General features: G+C 42.9%; 1 protein-coding gene across 1 annotated transcript in view; it reads left to right on the top strand.

Moving 5' to 3' along the window:
* Positions 1-15,815, top strand: part of PTPN3 (protein tyrosine phosphatase non-receptor type 3) — a gene marked incomplete in the record, with an annotated part of 137,680 nt that overhangs the window by 62,319 nt on the left and 59,546 nt on the right. Inside the window, 5 exon segments of the mRNA XM_014585378.2 lie at positions 6,675-6,795; positions 8,253-8,340; positions 10,284-10,372; positions 13,022-13,085; positions 14,569-14,741. Of these exon segments, the coding sequence (XP_014440864.1) occupies positions 6,675-6,795; positions 8,253-8,340; positions 10,284-10,372; positions 13,022-13,085; positions 14,569-14,741 (535 nt within the window).

Raw genomic sequence — 15,815 nt, 5'->3', positions numbered from 1 at the left:
AAAAAAAAAAAAAGAAAGAAAATTGAGAGGTTTTTGCCATAGGGCATGTGCACTCGCCAGAAAGATGGAGAGGGAAATAGAGACAGAAAGCAAGAAATCACCCCCCAAAAGGATGGCCATGCCACAATCCCTTCTCCTCCATTCTCCTCTTGGGATCTTGGGCATGCACACACAGGCACCCAATGTGAGTTTAAGCTGCTGAGTCTGGGACTCAAACTGCGGTCACCTACATAGGAGTCCAGCGACATAGCCATTACACCAACTACCAGTCCCTCTCTGGTAAAATTTTTTAAAATAATGATAAATAAAATAAATACATTTTTTAAAAGGTAAAATAAAACAAGATCTGTAATGTTTTACTTAACCCAAAATATCTCAAATATTATCACGTAACATGTGGTCAGTGTGAAAGTTATTAATGAGATTCTTTTGCATCTTCTTTATATTTATATATGTGTGTGTGTATATATATATATATATATATACACATATACACATGTATATCTTTTTATATGTATGTGTGTATAGGCGTGTATGTATATACATGCACACACCTATATATATATTGTATATATATAGTCTTTAAAAAACATTCCACATTTTACATTGACAGCACATCTTAGTTTGGACTAGCCACATGTGGCTAGTGGCTACTGTATTAGAAAGTCCAGATAGAGTTTTCCATAAGGCTGGTTTAAGCTGGCGTAGGATCCCACTTGTTCAGTCAGCAAACTTCATTGAGCACCTGTTCCATGTCAGGTCCTGTGTTAGGTACTGGGCATGCACAGTAAAAGCATGCATAGCCAGATAGAAGGCAGAACATCACCTCGTAGTGACTTAGCTGTGTGGTGCCCATATAGTACATCACCATAGTACTGCATCGAATTGTATGGTTGCTCACGGTATCTCCTCTACCTTCCTGTTTGTCCCAAACCATCTCGGATTGTTACCCTCTTGGCCAACTGCCCTGGTAGGCCATTAAGTGAGCAAGGTGGTCAGATCTCAGAGCAGGCACTAGTTGAGCTACTCGCCCTCATCTAGTCTCAAAACAGGTTATAAAATAGCCAGAGAAGGCTGACTGAGCTGCTGAGATGGCCCTGTCTACCTCTACTCCTCTAGAGCAAATAACTAAAATGAGAGAGGTGAGGAGCCAGGAGATGGGGCCTGCAGCTTATACATACCTGCATGGAACAGGAAAGTGGAGGAAGGGGGACGTCAGTGATGACTGCTTGACTGTGGACATATAGTGATCCCACTCAGTGATAAGACCTAGTGTGAGTCTTGTTCTAGCCTGATCTCCTCCCCTAATGGAAACTCACAGAGGTTGCACAGTGATGCACCTGGGTGGCTTCTGAAGTTTCCCCCACCTTACAATACATCTGGAACGGACCCCGTCTGTCTCATCCATATGGAAAATGGCACAATCACCAGTCACCTCGTAGTCTTGATCTCTAGACCCCATCTCTGCCAGGCTGGTCAGCTAAGGAGACTGACCTTTCCCACAGAAAAGGGCAACTTGGTGTTCTCAGCTAGACCTCCCAAGTTTGAGAGGCAGGAACTCTAGAATGCATGTAGTCATACTTGATTGAATCCTGGCTTCTCTGTTTGCCATATAGGTGTTATTACCTTTTCCAATCTTGGTTTTCTCATCTGAAAAAAGAAGGTGATGCTATTGATTATTGATAGTTCACAATATGTCTACCTCGTTCAAATTAAATAATACATGTAGAAGTGATACACAATTGGTCCATCAGGTGGCATGGTGGTTAAGGCATGGACTTCCACAAGGCCAACCATGGTTTGAGTCCCAAACCTGGCAACTTGCGTTCTCGCTTTCTCTCTCTGTCTCTCTCTGGTGAGCTCACATGCTCTATACCAAATTTAAAAATAATAATGATACGTAAGTCAAATTAAATAATTCTTTTTTTTTTAATTTTATTGAACTTTATTTATTTATTTATTTTAATTTGAAGAGAAAGAGAGAGAGAGTGAGAAAGCAAGCTGCCAGGTCTGGTGCCAGGTCTGGGAACTCAAACCCCAGTCAGCCATGTGGGAGTCCAGAGCCCTTAACCACCACACCACCTGCTGGCCCCAATAATTCTTTTTTAAAAAGTGATGGATAACTAAAACTTTGTTTATAGTTGGACTACCAGCATGTGAAATGAAAACATATTATTTAGGGGTCAGCAGGCAGCATGGTGGTTAAGGTGCTGAACTCCCACATGACTGACCATGGTTTCAGTCCCAGATCTGGAAGCTTGCTTTCTCACTTTCCCTCTTTCTTTCTTTCTCTCTCTATCTCTCTTTAGTGAGCATATATGCCATGTTGCAAATTTTAAAATAATAAATAAAATCATATAAAAGAAAACATTTTACCTGAATCTTGGCTCTTCCAATAATTTTTGTATGGCCTTCAGCCTCTCCAGGCGTTAGTTTTGTATATGTCAAGTGAGGATAATAAAAGTATCTCTGTAATAGGGTTGTAGTGAAGATAAAATGGGCCCTACATGTAAAGCTCTTAGAGTAGCATGTAGCACATGGCAAGTGTTAACTCTTACTGTATTTTCCTATCTGCTCAGAAGAGAACCATCCATTACATATTGTCATCAGCAGTAAGCTGTTGGGTCATCAGAAAAGTCATGACACATTTTTACATAGAAAAATATATGACTTTTCTGAGGACCCAATACTTTCAGAGAAACATTATGAATCAAACAATGAATCTGATTCTAAACTTCAGTAGTCGGGTTCTCTCTGCAAAGGACTGATAGAATGGGGGCTAAAAGAAAAATCATCTCTAAGAAGTACAACTGGCCTCAGTGGGAATATTAACAGTACCATCATGCTAGTAAAATCACGACTTGTCAGGCGAGCAGCTTTAAGGACAAGCTCTTTATTCTTCCACCCCTGGTAAATAAACATATACACTTAGATTTTATCTGCTATATTTTGCTACATTGTCCCCAGAGGGGTACCTCACATGAGGAAAAAGTCCCAGTAGTGATCAGCTGACCAAAGCACACTTTCTTATCACAATACATAAAAGTAAAGTGATCTGTAGCTAAGGGACCTAAAAAGATGTGGTAGAAAATTGCTTTGACTTTCCAGGATTTATGAGACTCAGTAAACGAAGTTGGGGAAATATCTATTTATCCCATAGTGTTCTCTGAACATCTGCCATGCAGGCTGTAGAGCCTCAGGGTACCGAGACAGATAAAGCACACTTTTCTCCCAAAGAAGCCTGCAGCCTGGTAGGGAGACAGTGTGGATCTGCACATGAGCATAGAGGATGCACTCCATCCAGCTTGGGGAGAAGGGAGGGGTTGGAAAACAGATCCTAGAAATGAGCCCTGAGAAGAGCCTCCCAAGCAAGTTGGGGGCCAGCAGGTGGCATGGAGGTTAAGGCTCTGGACTCCCACATGGTCGACCGCAGTTCAGGTCCTAGACCTAGCAGCTTGCTTTCTCACTTTCCCTTGATCTCTCTCTCTCTCTCTCTCTCTGGTCAAATAAGAAAAATAATAACAAATAAAATTAAATGAATAATTCTTTTAAAAAAAGAAAAGAAGAAGGTAGGTAGAGTTGAGTGAATGTCAGGTAAAGGCCTTCCTAATAACATAAGTTGACAACAGAAACATCACACGTTGGGAAGCAGGGAAATCCACACTCTTTGCTGCAAAATGTAAAACATTATCAGCCAGAAGAAAACGTGGAGTATAAAAGACAAGGTATTTTCCACACAAGCACTTCATTTTCTTTTCTTTTAGCTGCTGTTGCATGTGTTGCTTCTCCACAAAGAGGAAAAGGTGTTACTGGGGAGTTTGGGGCATGTAGTATATTAAGTAGGTATAAGTGAGGACTGTTGTCACTGTCCAGGCTTCAAATTAGCAGCTGAGCGGCAGTGGTAGGTCTGTTCTTTGTGTCTCAGTTTCCTTATTGTTTAATGGAATTGAAAGTGTTGGCTATCACTGGGTTATGACCATCAATGTGGAAACCACTCAGTGTTTTATAATGTTTGCGTACGACTGTTGAACTGTTTCCCCCTAGTGGTTAGCACAGAGCTTTGCACAGTACTGGCTAAGATTTCAGGGGGAACCTACCTGATAGGAAAGTTCATTGGTTGGCTGTTAAATTCATAACTTTTGTCAGTTGGCTAGCCTACCGGCATGGAGTCTCACTGTGACAAGTCCACATGTTTAAGTCACTTGGCTTTCTGCCCTTTGTCCCTTCACCATTGTACTTGACATTAGACTCTGTACAAGTCAGCTCTGAGCACCCGCTATGTCCATGCCTGAGGCTGGGCCCTGAAGGTGACTGTGTCCCGGAGGGAAGCAGATCCCTTCACTGCGGTGTGCATCTCAGCTTCCCTGTGGTGTGGGGGCAGGAAGGGTGAGTGAGGCTGACTGGGTGTAAAGAAAGGGCCCTTGCATCTGCCCCTTCAACTTCATGATGACATCCCTCTCAGCCTCCTGGCCCACCCTTTTTCCTAATGTGATTGCCACAAAACAAGCATCCCTACAGTTTCCCCCAAAGTCTGTCCTCAGAACAAAGGAGGAGCAGATTTAGAAATCTGTGTTGAATTGGTACTCTGAAACCATCCTGAGAGTCCTTGTGAGCCTCCTGGTACTGAAGCTGCAGAAAGAAATTCATTAAAAACTTTACAAAGATGGGGCCAGCAGGTGGCATTATGTTTAAGGGCACTGGATTCCCACAAGGCCAACTGCAGTTCGAGTCCCAGACCTGGCAGCTTACTTTCTCACTTTCCCTCTCTCTCTCTCTCTCACTCTGTCCTTCTCCAGTCAAATTGAAATAAGTAAATAAAATGAATAAATAAAGTTAAATAAAATCATTCTTAAAAACTTTACAAAGATCAAGTTACTAATTTTTAAGAAAAAGATTAAGTAAAAGCTTTTTAAAATTTAGTTTGCTGGGAAAATTGGAAGACTTGATCAGTTGCCCATCACAGCTAGAGAATATCTTCTCACTCCTGTTTTTATTTAAATGGGAAACCTGAGTCTTGGAGAAGGAAACTTTCCCAGCTTGTCTGCATAGAGTCTCTTCAACAGTCCAGACACCCAAGTAATTTGGAGTCCACAGAGCAGCCAAGTACACTTGTGCAAGTTGGGTACTGCACTTTTTTTTTTTAAGAAAGATTTTTGCTATAGGGTACATGCACTCCCTGGAGAGACAGAAAGTGAGAAATCACCCCTTGGGAGATGGCCACACCACAATCCCTTCTCCCCCATTCTCCTCTTGGGACTTTGGGCATGCATGTACACGTGCCTAGCGTGATTTTTAAGCTGCCATGTCTGGGACTTGAACCACAGTCGACTACATGAGAGTCTAGCAACGTAACCACTATGGCGTCTGGTATTCCCTGAACAGCTCTTTTTTTTTCTAGAATTAGTTTATGATTTAACTTTGTTTGTTTTAGTTTGACCAGAGAGGTACAGAATGAGAGAGAGAGAGAGATGACGGGGGGAGGAGGGGGGTGAAGGGAGGAGTGAGAAAGCAAGCCACCAGGTCCAGGATTTGAACCACAATCAGCCATGTGGGAGTCCAGCACCCCTAGCCACCATGCTACTTGCCAGCCTCCCCCGCACAACTCTTAAGAATACTCATCACATGATAGATATCAGTGATTCATGTTGGCAGATAGTTTCAAGGGAGAAGTACCATTTGGCCAAGGGACCAGTCTGGAAGTCCCTCTGTGTGTGGCTAAAGGTTCCCATTGTGATTCCCTAACAGCTCCAGCATCTTTCTTCCCATCTTATGACTTTCCTTAGAATATGTCCTTCTCCTTGGAATCTTGCCACTGGCCTTTCCTGGGCCCTTCAGCCCAACCCACCCCATCCCCATGGCCCATAAGCCTGTATGTCATGGTCCCCTCTCTGCCATATTTCCCTGAATCCTAGGGGGTTGGTCAGGATGCAAAGAGTGGTCAGGTCAGTGTGACCCACTTTGCCCATGCCATTTCTTTCCCTTTTCTCTAAGAGAGAGTTTTTTGGTATAGAGCTTGTGCAATCCCCAGAGAGACAGAAAGCGGGAAATCACCCCCCCCAACCCCAAGGGGAATGGCCACGCCACAATCCCATCCTTTCTATTCGCTCAGGATCTTAGGCACTCACGCACACACGCCTAGCATGAGTTTCAAGCCTCTGAGTCCAGGACTAGAACTGCAGTTGGCCATGTGGGAGTCCAGTGACGTAACCATTATACCATCTCCTGGTCCCGCCCATGCTATTTCTTAAGCAGGTTGGTTAGATATTAGAGTAACCTTGGGGTATACAGGAAGAGCCAGCATGGTGCCTAGCATACAGAAGGTGGCATTTTCCCAGGCAAATTCTCTTCCTTAGCCAGAGACTTGAGTGCAAACTACTGTGCTGACCACAGAATACAAAAGAGGTTCGGTATTAGAATAGGACTAGGTTCTGGCACTCCCCAACTTCCTCTGTCTGCCCTTGGGAATTTGGTCAGATCCTGTGTGATCATACTTAGCCCATGGCAGGTGTTCATATAGGAGGTGTGGAACTGAGCCAGTAGGGAGCTCCAGTTCATGTGATATGAAAACTTACCCAAAAAGTATTTCCAATGAATGTTTTTCTCATGATACTATAAATTCTTACAAATGCACGTTGCAAGGCAGAAACTAACGATTTTCCCTCCTGTTTTGTTAGCTCATTTTGGAGACTATAACTCTTCTATACATCATCCAGGCTACCTTTCTGATAGTCAGTTTATACCAGATCAAAATGACGACTTCTTAACGAAGGTGGAATCTCTCCATGAACAGCACAGGTGAGGGCAGGGCTGGGGGTGAGGGAGTGGCTGCTTCGGGAACTCAGGCCAGGTGTTTTCAGACATTGTATTTCCTTGTGCGCGATGTGACCTCTTCTGTTCGTGAATCTTTCTTCAAGATGTCAGGGGTTTTTGAACCTTTGATCTATTATAGAGGCAGGCATATTTTATATAACTAGCATTTCTTTAAAGAGTAAAATCCAATAGTAGTTTAGGGTAGTGATGACTGCATTCCTTTTTAGGATGTCATTGAAATCAGTTACTTCCTGAAAGAAATGCCAGTTTTTTGTTTGTTTTTAAAATTTTTTTTGTTTGTTTTTGTTTTTGTTTTTCTGTAGGGCCCACATGCTCGCCAAAGAGAGAGGGAATGGGAGAAATCACCCCCAAGGCAGTGGGAGGGATGGTCACACCACAATCCCTTCTCCTTCTGGGATTTTAGGCATGCATGCACATATTCCTGGCATAATTTTCAAGCTGCCAAGTCTGGGACTCTAACCCTGGTTGGCCGTGTAAGAGTACAGCACTTTAACCACTACACCACCTGCTGGCCCTAGAAATGCCGGTTTTGAGATCTGTGATCATGTGCGATCCCCCACAAATCGACCCTACCAGTCAACCTTTTAGTGGTTTACCACAATAAAGCCAGCCATTCCTTCCAGCATTGTTGACTAGACAGACAGGTGGACATAAAATGCTATGACCAGGTGGCTGACCCCCATGCTCCCTGGGTTTAGTTCATGAAAACGGCCTGACATCTCAATGGGCAGCACCAGTCTTCAACTATGACCCCAAGCAAGCCTCAGCTCCGCGTAGCCCAGCTCCAGCCTCCTCTCCTCTTCCCTCATTTTACTCAAAGCTAGAGTAGCAGCTGTTCTTCTAGGTCAAAGAAGGGCCACCCTGACCGAGAAGGCCAGCTCTCAAGGGACTTCGTACTGCTGGGAAGGCCATAAAAACAAAGGCCAATCATCCAGCAGACCTTCTAAGAAGGTGCTGCCAACCTCTCTCCCAGAATTACTCCGTGGGCAGACGTCAGCCTCCTGAAATAGTACAGGCCCGTGGTGTTCGTAAATTTGAGGCCACTGCTAACAGATAGGTAAGGAAAGAAAGATCTAAAGATTACCTGTTAGTTAAGCAACTTTGGATAAGTAGCGTGAGAATTCTGAAAAGGGACCGTCTTTTATTTCTGAATATTGAAAGTCCAGTAAGCAGAAAGCTTTATTTAATTAAAAAAAAAATGAGGGGCTAGATAAAGTCAAATTCAATGCATAAAAGGACAAAGCTAGATTAGTAGAATTTAGGGCTGGGCTGTTTAAGATTGATAATTCAAGACATTTCATTATCTTTCAGAAATATTATCAAATTTTCTAGGGTTTTTTTGGTTTTTAATTTTTTTAAATCAGAGCTAGTATCTTCTGTATGTTAGGTAAACTCTTGACTTTTTTACTTGTCTTCCACAGTGGGCTAAAGCAATCAGAAGCAGAATCATGTTACATCAACATCGCTCGGACCCTCGACTTCTATGGAGTAGAACTGCACAGTGGTAGGGTAAGTATCCTTGCTGTTTTGTTTCAGAACTTTTTTTTTAATCTTCAAAAATTTGTAAACTTCATTGATGAAAGAAACTATTTTTCCTTTTTAACAAACAGTCTTTTTCAAGGCTGTTTATTTATTTCTTCCATGAGAGAGACAGAGAAAAAGAAAAACAGGTGAAGAGAAAAGGTACCCACCAGAACGTCCTTATGCTGCAATAGACTCTCCAGCTCAGCCAGCCCAGGTGACAGGCGTGTGTAGCTGGTATACACAGGGAAGCCCCAGGACATGAACCCAAGACCTTCCCATGTGGGCTCAGCTGGATTACCACTGCACCGTTGCCTGGTCTCAAACAGGACCTTTTTTGAAAGTTATTTGGAAGGTTTATTAAGCAGCATAGAATTTTGTTGGTCATTTATCCAATTGCTTTTATGTGTACCTTTGTCCTTGAAAACGTGTTCCTTATAAGGAGTCTTATTTCAGTCCCACCACAGTGCCATAAAGTAGGCAAATTATGCTGCTCAAATTCTGAGACCCAATACAGATTTCTAATTACTCTGAATACACTTGGTGGTATCAAGCTATTGAGATTTAGGGGCGGTTGGTTCATGTGCTACAGCCTAGTGTAACTCAGCCTTCTGATACCTGGGGCATCTCAGCCAGGCAGGTGATCATCAGCACTGTTTGCTTTTCCATTTTCTCTACCTCCCTCTGTTCATGTTGCTGGTCATAAATGATTTATCGTCCCACAACAGAAGAGATTGCATGTGGATTATACCTAACATTTGCCAAACTGCGTATGCCAAGCCCTGATCCAGGTTCCTTGGTACTAATAATCTCTTATTTCAGCCTGGTAAAAACCCTTTCAGGGGAGTTCTATAATCTTTATCATACAAAAAGAAAAACTGGCTCAGAAGCCCAAAATAAATAATAAGTGGCAGACCAGAGGCTCACACTCTGTTGTAGCTTACTCGAACTCTGGTCCCTTTCTAATAATTAGGAGCATCCAAGGCTTTGACTGGGGAAACAGGTATGTCAGTAACCCAAGGGAAGGATCTGTTGTTTTTTTTTTAATATGTACTTGTACTCACCTTGTTTTGTTTTGTTTTGTTTTGTTTTGTTTTTGGAGAGGTTTTCACTCTAGGGCACGTGTGCTCGCCAGACAGACAGAGAGAGACAGAAAGCAAGAAATCACCCCCCCAGAGGGGATGGTCATGCCACAATCCCTTCTCCATTCTCCTCTCGGGATCTTGGGCACGCATGCACATGCACCCGATGTGAGTTTTAAACCACCAGGTCCGGGACACGAACCGCGGTCGACTACGTGGGAGTCCAGCGACAACCATTAAGCTAACTGCTGGTTCCCCTCACCTTGTTTTCAAATGGACTTTGGACAGCTTGTGGTTGCTGTGTCTTTCTTCTGTGTCATCGTTTAGAGCCATGGCTAGCACATAGGCTCTTGATGAAGGATGGACGTAGTGTTTATAAAAGCACATTCGTATCCTAATGGGGTTTAGAGTCAGCAGTTCTACACGTCTAAGTTTTCCTCATCATATCAGCTTGTCAGTAATGGGCATTGGGATTTGTAAAAAGCTACGCAGGGGATGAGGCCTTTCTGATTTTACTTGTGGTTGTCTAATGCTGATGGTTGAAAATGTGAAATGACATATTCATTTAAATGATTCTGTGCAACGTGTGGGCTTATCAATGGTACCTTGCTAAACTGGTAGGACCCAAGTGTTGCTGACAGACAGTGTGTGGTCCTTTAGGAGAAGCTGATGCTATGTATTGAGTCTTAAGTACTCTCTTAAGTGGAGATTTTTGCCTCTTTTCAGTAACATTTTCCCCGTTTGAGGCTTATGCATATCGCTATTTATAAAAGCGTGGGTGCTTTAAAGTTAGCAGAGGGCAGAAGCTTGCCTGTATCAAGCTGGGAGCTGAGATCTTCATTTTTACAGGATCTGCACAATTTAGATCTAATGATTGGAATTGCTTCCGCGGGCATCGCTGTGTACCGAAAATATATTTGCACAAGTTTCTATCCTTGGTAAGTGCAAACAGTTCTAATTATTTTCTGAATCATGTTTAAAAATATGCTGAACAAAAGTAACATTACTGCTAATTTTAAACTTTCATTTCTAAAGAATGGGTAGACATTTTCTTCCAAGTTTTATCACTGACCTCTGGATCTGATCCAGAATTAGTATCTGGGAAAATTAGAGTTTGGTTTTGTTTAGCATTCTCTTTCCCCCAGTTACCTGAAGGTTTGGAATACTCTGGCAACATGATGGGTAAAATGGCAAAGGCAGGTCTTGTCATTAAAAAGCCCCTCCCTCCTGGACAGTGCATTGGCCAGAATTCAGAAAAGAACTTTCTCTGGGCAGGAACTGTATTTTCACTTCCATTCCTCAGTTATTAATTGAACTTCTACCAAGTGTCAAGCTCTGTTCTAAACCCCAATGGGACCCAAAGACACTGATAACTGAGTACTTTCCCTATGAGCTCATGGGCCTCGGGGGAAGAGAGAACTTCTGCAGGCCAGCTGTTACCGCTTTGTGACTTGAACTGATTTTTTGAGAGAAATTTGAGCCCCTTGTGCCAGATAAGAGAGCTTTCTTCTGGGAGACACTATTGATTTTTTTTTCGGTAGAATGTGTACACTCACCAGAGACAAAGAGGGAAAGTGAGAAATCACTCCCTAGGGGGAATAGCCATGCTGCAATCTCTTCTCCTCCATTTTCCTCTTGGGATTTTGGGCATGCATGCACACAGGTCCCATGTGATTTTCAAGCCACTGGGTCTGGGACTCAGTCTGCGGTTGGCGACGTCGGAGTCCAGCACCTCAACCACCATGCCACCTGCAGGCCCCAATGCCATCTTTATTAATGAGAATGGAATCATGTTCAGAATAGAGAGGGCACAAATTTGCTGCTAAATTAAGGAGAGTGAGTGCTGCAGATGGTAGGAAACAAAAGTACAAGTATGTAAAAAATGTGGAGTTTTGGCAAACTTATGCCAGCAGCAAAGGAAGTTAGGGGAAAGAGGAGATGTGAGAGATTTAGAGCCACAAACAGTCTGACTCTGGGATCTCAACTTGGCAATAAAGAACGTCATAACTGAGATATAAAGATGTTCATCACAGCAATATTATAAAAGGAAAAAAAAACCATAAATATCTCAAATAAAATTGTAGCAAGGGCCAGCCAGGTGGCATGGTAGTTAAGACAGATAGATTCCACATGGCCAATTGTGTGGTTCAAGTCCCAGACCTGGCAGCTCGAAAACCATGTTGACACACGTGTCTATGTGCCTAAAATCCTGAAAGGAGAATGGAGAAGGGGTTGCAGGATGGCTATTTACCGGAAGTACTTTCTCACTTTCCCTCTTTCTCACTTGGTCTCTGTCTCTAGTGAGCACATGCGCTCTACAGCAAAAAGGAAAAAAAAAAAGAGTACCTCCAAAAGGGTTGAACCAAAGCATTGTTCCAGTCCTTAGATTATTAACCTGCACTCACCCCCAAAAAGTCAACCTGTCACACAGCTACATTTGCCAACAGATGATTTAACATGGCTGTGCGTTAATACATAATATATGCAGATATATTGCTGATTCAACTGGGGAACTATCATGAGTAAACTTGCATGTTCCCTACCCTACCTCTTTGTTCTAGAATGTTTTACCAAGGTCATCTGATTCTAGAAAATAGTAAAATTTCTTTATTTTTCCAGAATATCTGAAAAGTAAAGACTCCAGTGGGAAAATATGCCTCTGTTATATGAGTTAGGGTACTTTGACAGAAGTGAATTATGTTTATTTATTTATTTATAATTTTTTATTATTGTTGTTTCTTCTTTGGAGAGATTTTTGCTATAGGAAGCATGTGTTCTCCAGAGAGACAGACAAAAAGCAAGAAATCACCCTCCCGGTGGGGATGGCCACACTCTAGTCCCTTCTCCATTCTCCCCTTGGGATTTTGGGCACACGCGCAAACACACCAGGCATGAGTTTTAAACCACCAGATCCAGGATTCAAACCACGGTTGAATACATGGGAGTCCAGCAACATAACCATTACGCCATGTGCTGATTCACTGTCCAGAAGACTTTTCAGCATTCCTAGTTGAATGATCTGGGGACATTAGGAGATAGCTCTGTGCCTCAGTTTCCCCATCTGAAAAACTAAGTCCGACAATGTGTACTTTTCAGGATTGGAGGATGTTTGTAAAGCTCTTAGTGGCCTGGTGTATAAAAAATGCCCAGTTAATGGTGGCTATAATTCTACTGTTGTAACTCCTGGACAGCAGCTGTTAAGTAACAGAGCTAGGATGTGGGCCGAGTCTGTCCTCTTTCTGCGGCTCCATGCTGCTCTCAGCAGTCCTCCCAGGTCTGTAGCAGCTCACACTGAGCTGCAGTGTCGAAAAAGAAGCTTATAGCAAAGAGAGCGCATGGCCCGTGCTTCCTGTTATTTAAAAGCTACCTCATAATCTCGTGGCCCTGACGTGATACTCAGCCTCAGTCAGCTCCTTGGTGTTTGGCCGAGGTGGTGGGGCTGCTGTCGTTTCTGCAAGGAAGTGAGCTCTAGGAAGCCGAGAGCCCCCAGTCATCCTGACCGTGGACCAGACGACATGTATCAAGTGGACTCGGTGGCAACCGGGCTGATCCTTGATGTACTTTGTGTTTCATTTTATACTTTACAGGGTGAACATCCTCAAAATTTCTTTCAAAAGGAAAAAGTTCTTTATACATCAGCGACAAAAACAGGTGCGTTAAGTCTACCCTTGTTCTGTTTCTTGTGTTATAGGTTGCTTCAGCTTTTTAAGGGATTGAAAAGCATTTTGCCATATATATGAAGAAACGACAGGGGACAGTGGGGTTGGAGTCCAGAGGATTCGGCGTTTCTAGATAATTCACTCTGTTTTATGTAGTTGGAGAATTAACTTGCTTTTGTGGGTTCAGGCCCCAACTCTCCCACCTACCAACTGGGCTGGTTACTTAACCACCCCTAGCGTGAATTACCTTGTTTCCAGAAATGCAGTAATGCTCACTTCTCAAGGAATCATGAGGATTAAATAAAAGAGCATTCGCCAAAGCACATGGCAGGGCCAGCTCTTTGGCCTGGTGGTTAAGGGAGGCAAATTGCACATAGCTGACTGTGGTTCAAATCCTGGACAGGATGGAAAAGGATTGCAGTGTGACCACACCCCATTGGTGGATACTCTCTCCCTCTCTCTCCCTCTTTCTCTTTGTCTCTCTGTCTCTCTCTGAGGAACGTACTTGCCTTCTGGATAATTTTTTTTAAGGTACCTGGCAGAGACCCCTAAAGACTATGCACATGCCCTATGACAAAACTTAAAAAAAAGTATGATGGCTTTTATGATGTCTCATAAGAGGAGTCCACAGCCTTTTAGGTAATCAGTTTGCTAATCCACGTGGAGGTAGTAGGACTCGGAGGTAGGGAGATTGAAACTCCCCCAGCTAGAGAGAGAGGAGTTGGAATTGGAACCAGATCATTACAGACCTGAAATGCCAGGTATTTGCATGACACTACACTTCATCCTCCGATGCTGCATGGTTTTCACTTACTGTCACTGCTTCCCAACTCTTCAAAGGTAACATGTACTGTAAATGGCTCCACATAGCAGGGAACTCTGAGAAAGGAGAACTTGAAAGTTCAGAGCAAGCTAGGACTAGAATCCATGTCTCCCTACCCCCTAGAGCAAGATTCAGGGTGCACAGAAATGCACAGCACGGCAATTTAACATGAAGGCAAAAAATCTAAACTCACTTAGAGTGAAGGTAAAGCAAATGATGAAAACAGTTATTATTTATGAGCATGGGATTTAACTCTGCTTTATGGGAAGCCCAGAGAAATCCAAAGGGTTGTAAAATTGCTGTTGTCTGACAGGTGAAAGAGTATTTCTTCAAGAGACAGATGTTCCCAGACCGGACTCTTGAAAGGACTGTATAAGATAGTCCTTATCAGGTTGCTCCAGATAAATCCAAGCTAGATATATATTAGCAGGTGTGAAATAAAGGTGTTCATAAAGGACCACAGCTAACAATAAAAAGGGTTAATAAATCCTGCTCTTCAATATTCCAGTAACTGATTTGAGGCCAAGGCATTCCAAAGCCAGTTTTCTGCTATCTGTTACATCTTATCTAGTTGCTGGCAGTGTGGGTAATATGCTTGCATGACCTTGCTCCAACACCCATAAGATGGAATCTCAACTGTTTTTCCTCCCAGACCGAATCCAGGGAACATATCGTGGCCTTCAACATGCTAAATTACCGATCTTGCAAAAACTTGTGGAAATCCTGTGTCGAGCACCATACGTTCTTCCAGGCAAAGAGGCTACTACCTCAGGAAAAGAATGTTCTGTCTCAGTACTGGACACTGGGCTCTAGGAACCCCAAAAGGTGAGTGTGCTCCAGGAGCAGTACCCCCACTAGACTGAGAGGTAAACTTGCCCAGGTTTACATCTGGGAAGTGGACGTCCCTGGGCAGAGGGAGAATATCCGAGCCTCGAGGCCCCAGGCAGCACATCTCTGTACCTGCCCCCTCACCATATCACAGGACAGACACACGCAACAGTGACTGTGTTGTCCCGGTGCAGCGTTTCAGGCCTTCCCAACCTGGATCCTCTAAGTCAGCCTCTCCCACAGGACCTCAACTCCATAAGATGCTCTAGAGAAATGAGTGAATGACTAGAAATAAAGATTTCCAGGGTCATGTGACCTTGGGAATGTTGCCTATAAAAATTGTAAAATAATGATAGTAATTATAGTTGACAATAACGAGTGTTGACTCTGTACCAGGCACCTACTTAATTCTATTTAATTCCTACAACTGTTGTATGACATAGGTGCTGTTATCCACAGGATGATATTCACGTATCATGACTAGGGCAGTAAAAGAAATTTGTATAAATTTTTAGTTCATATATAAACTTCTAGATTTAGATTAAGCATTATTTATCCTTTTAAATAGCTGTTCAGTTTATATATATTTTTTTTTCTTTTTTTTTTTTTTTGCTCTAAGACTGCCTTCTAAGTATAAGAGGTAGCAAAAAATATTTTTTAAGTCTTTTAAGTTTGTTTATTTTTTCTATGAATGAGAGAGACAGAGGGCAACATCCCTAGCAGGGTCACAGTGCCATGAACCATCCTGGCCTCAGCCAGCCCTGGATCATGGGCATACATGTGCCTGTAACACTCAGGGAGGGGGTCTCTGGAACCTTCCCATGTGTGTCAGCCTTGCAAAGCATCACGTTATCACTGCATGACCATCCAGCCCCCATCAAATTTTTCTCATAATTTCTTTTTTTTTTTTAATTATTTTATTTAACCTTATGTATTTTTATTTTTTAATTTGACCAGAGGTGGGACAGAGTGAGTGAGTAAGAGAGAGAAAGAGAGAGAGAGAGAGAGAAAGTGAGAAAGCAAGCCACCAGGTCTGGGACTTGAACCATGGTCAGACATGTGGGAGTCCAG

The sequence above is a fragment of the Tupaia chinensis genome, unplaced genomic scaffold, assembly GCF_000334495.1.
Source record: "Tupaia chinensis unplaced genomic scaffold, TupChi_1.0 Scaffold000081_1, whole genome shotgun sequence".
In the NCBI taxonomy this organism is placed as follows: Eukaryota; Metazoa; Chordata; class Mammalia; order Scandentia; family Tupaiidae; genus Tupaia; species Tupaia belangeri.
Note: the sequence above shows the minus strand (reverse complement) of the source record. Positions and strands in the feature narration are given on the sequence as shown.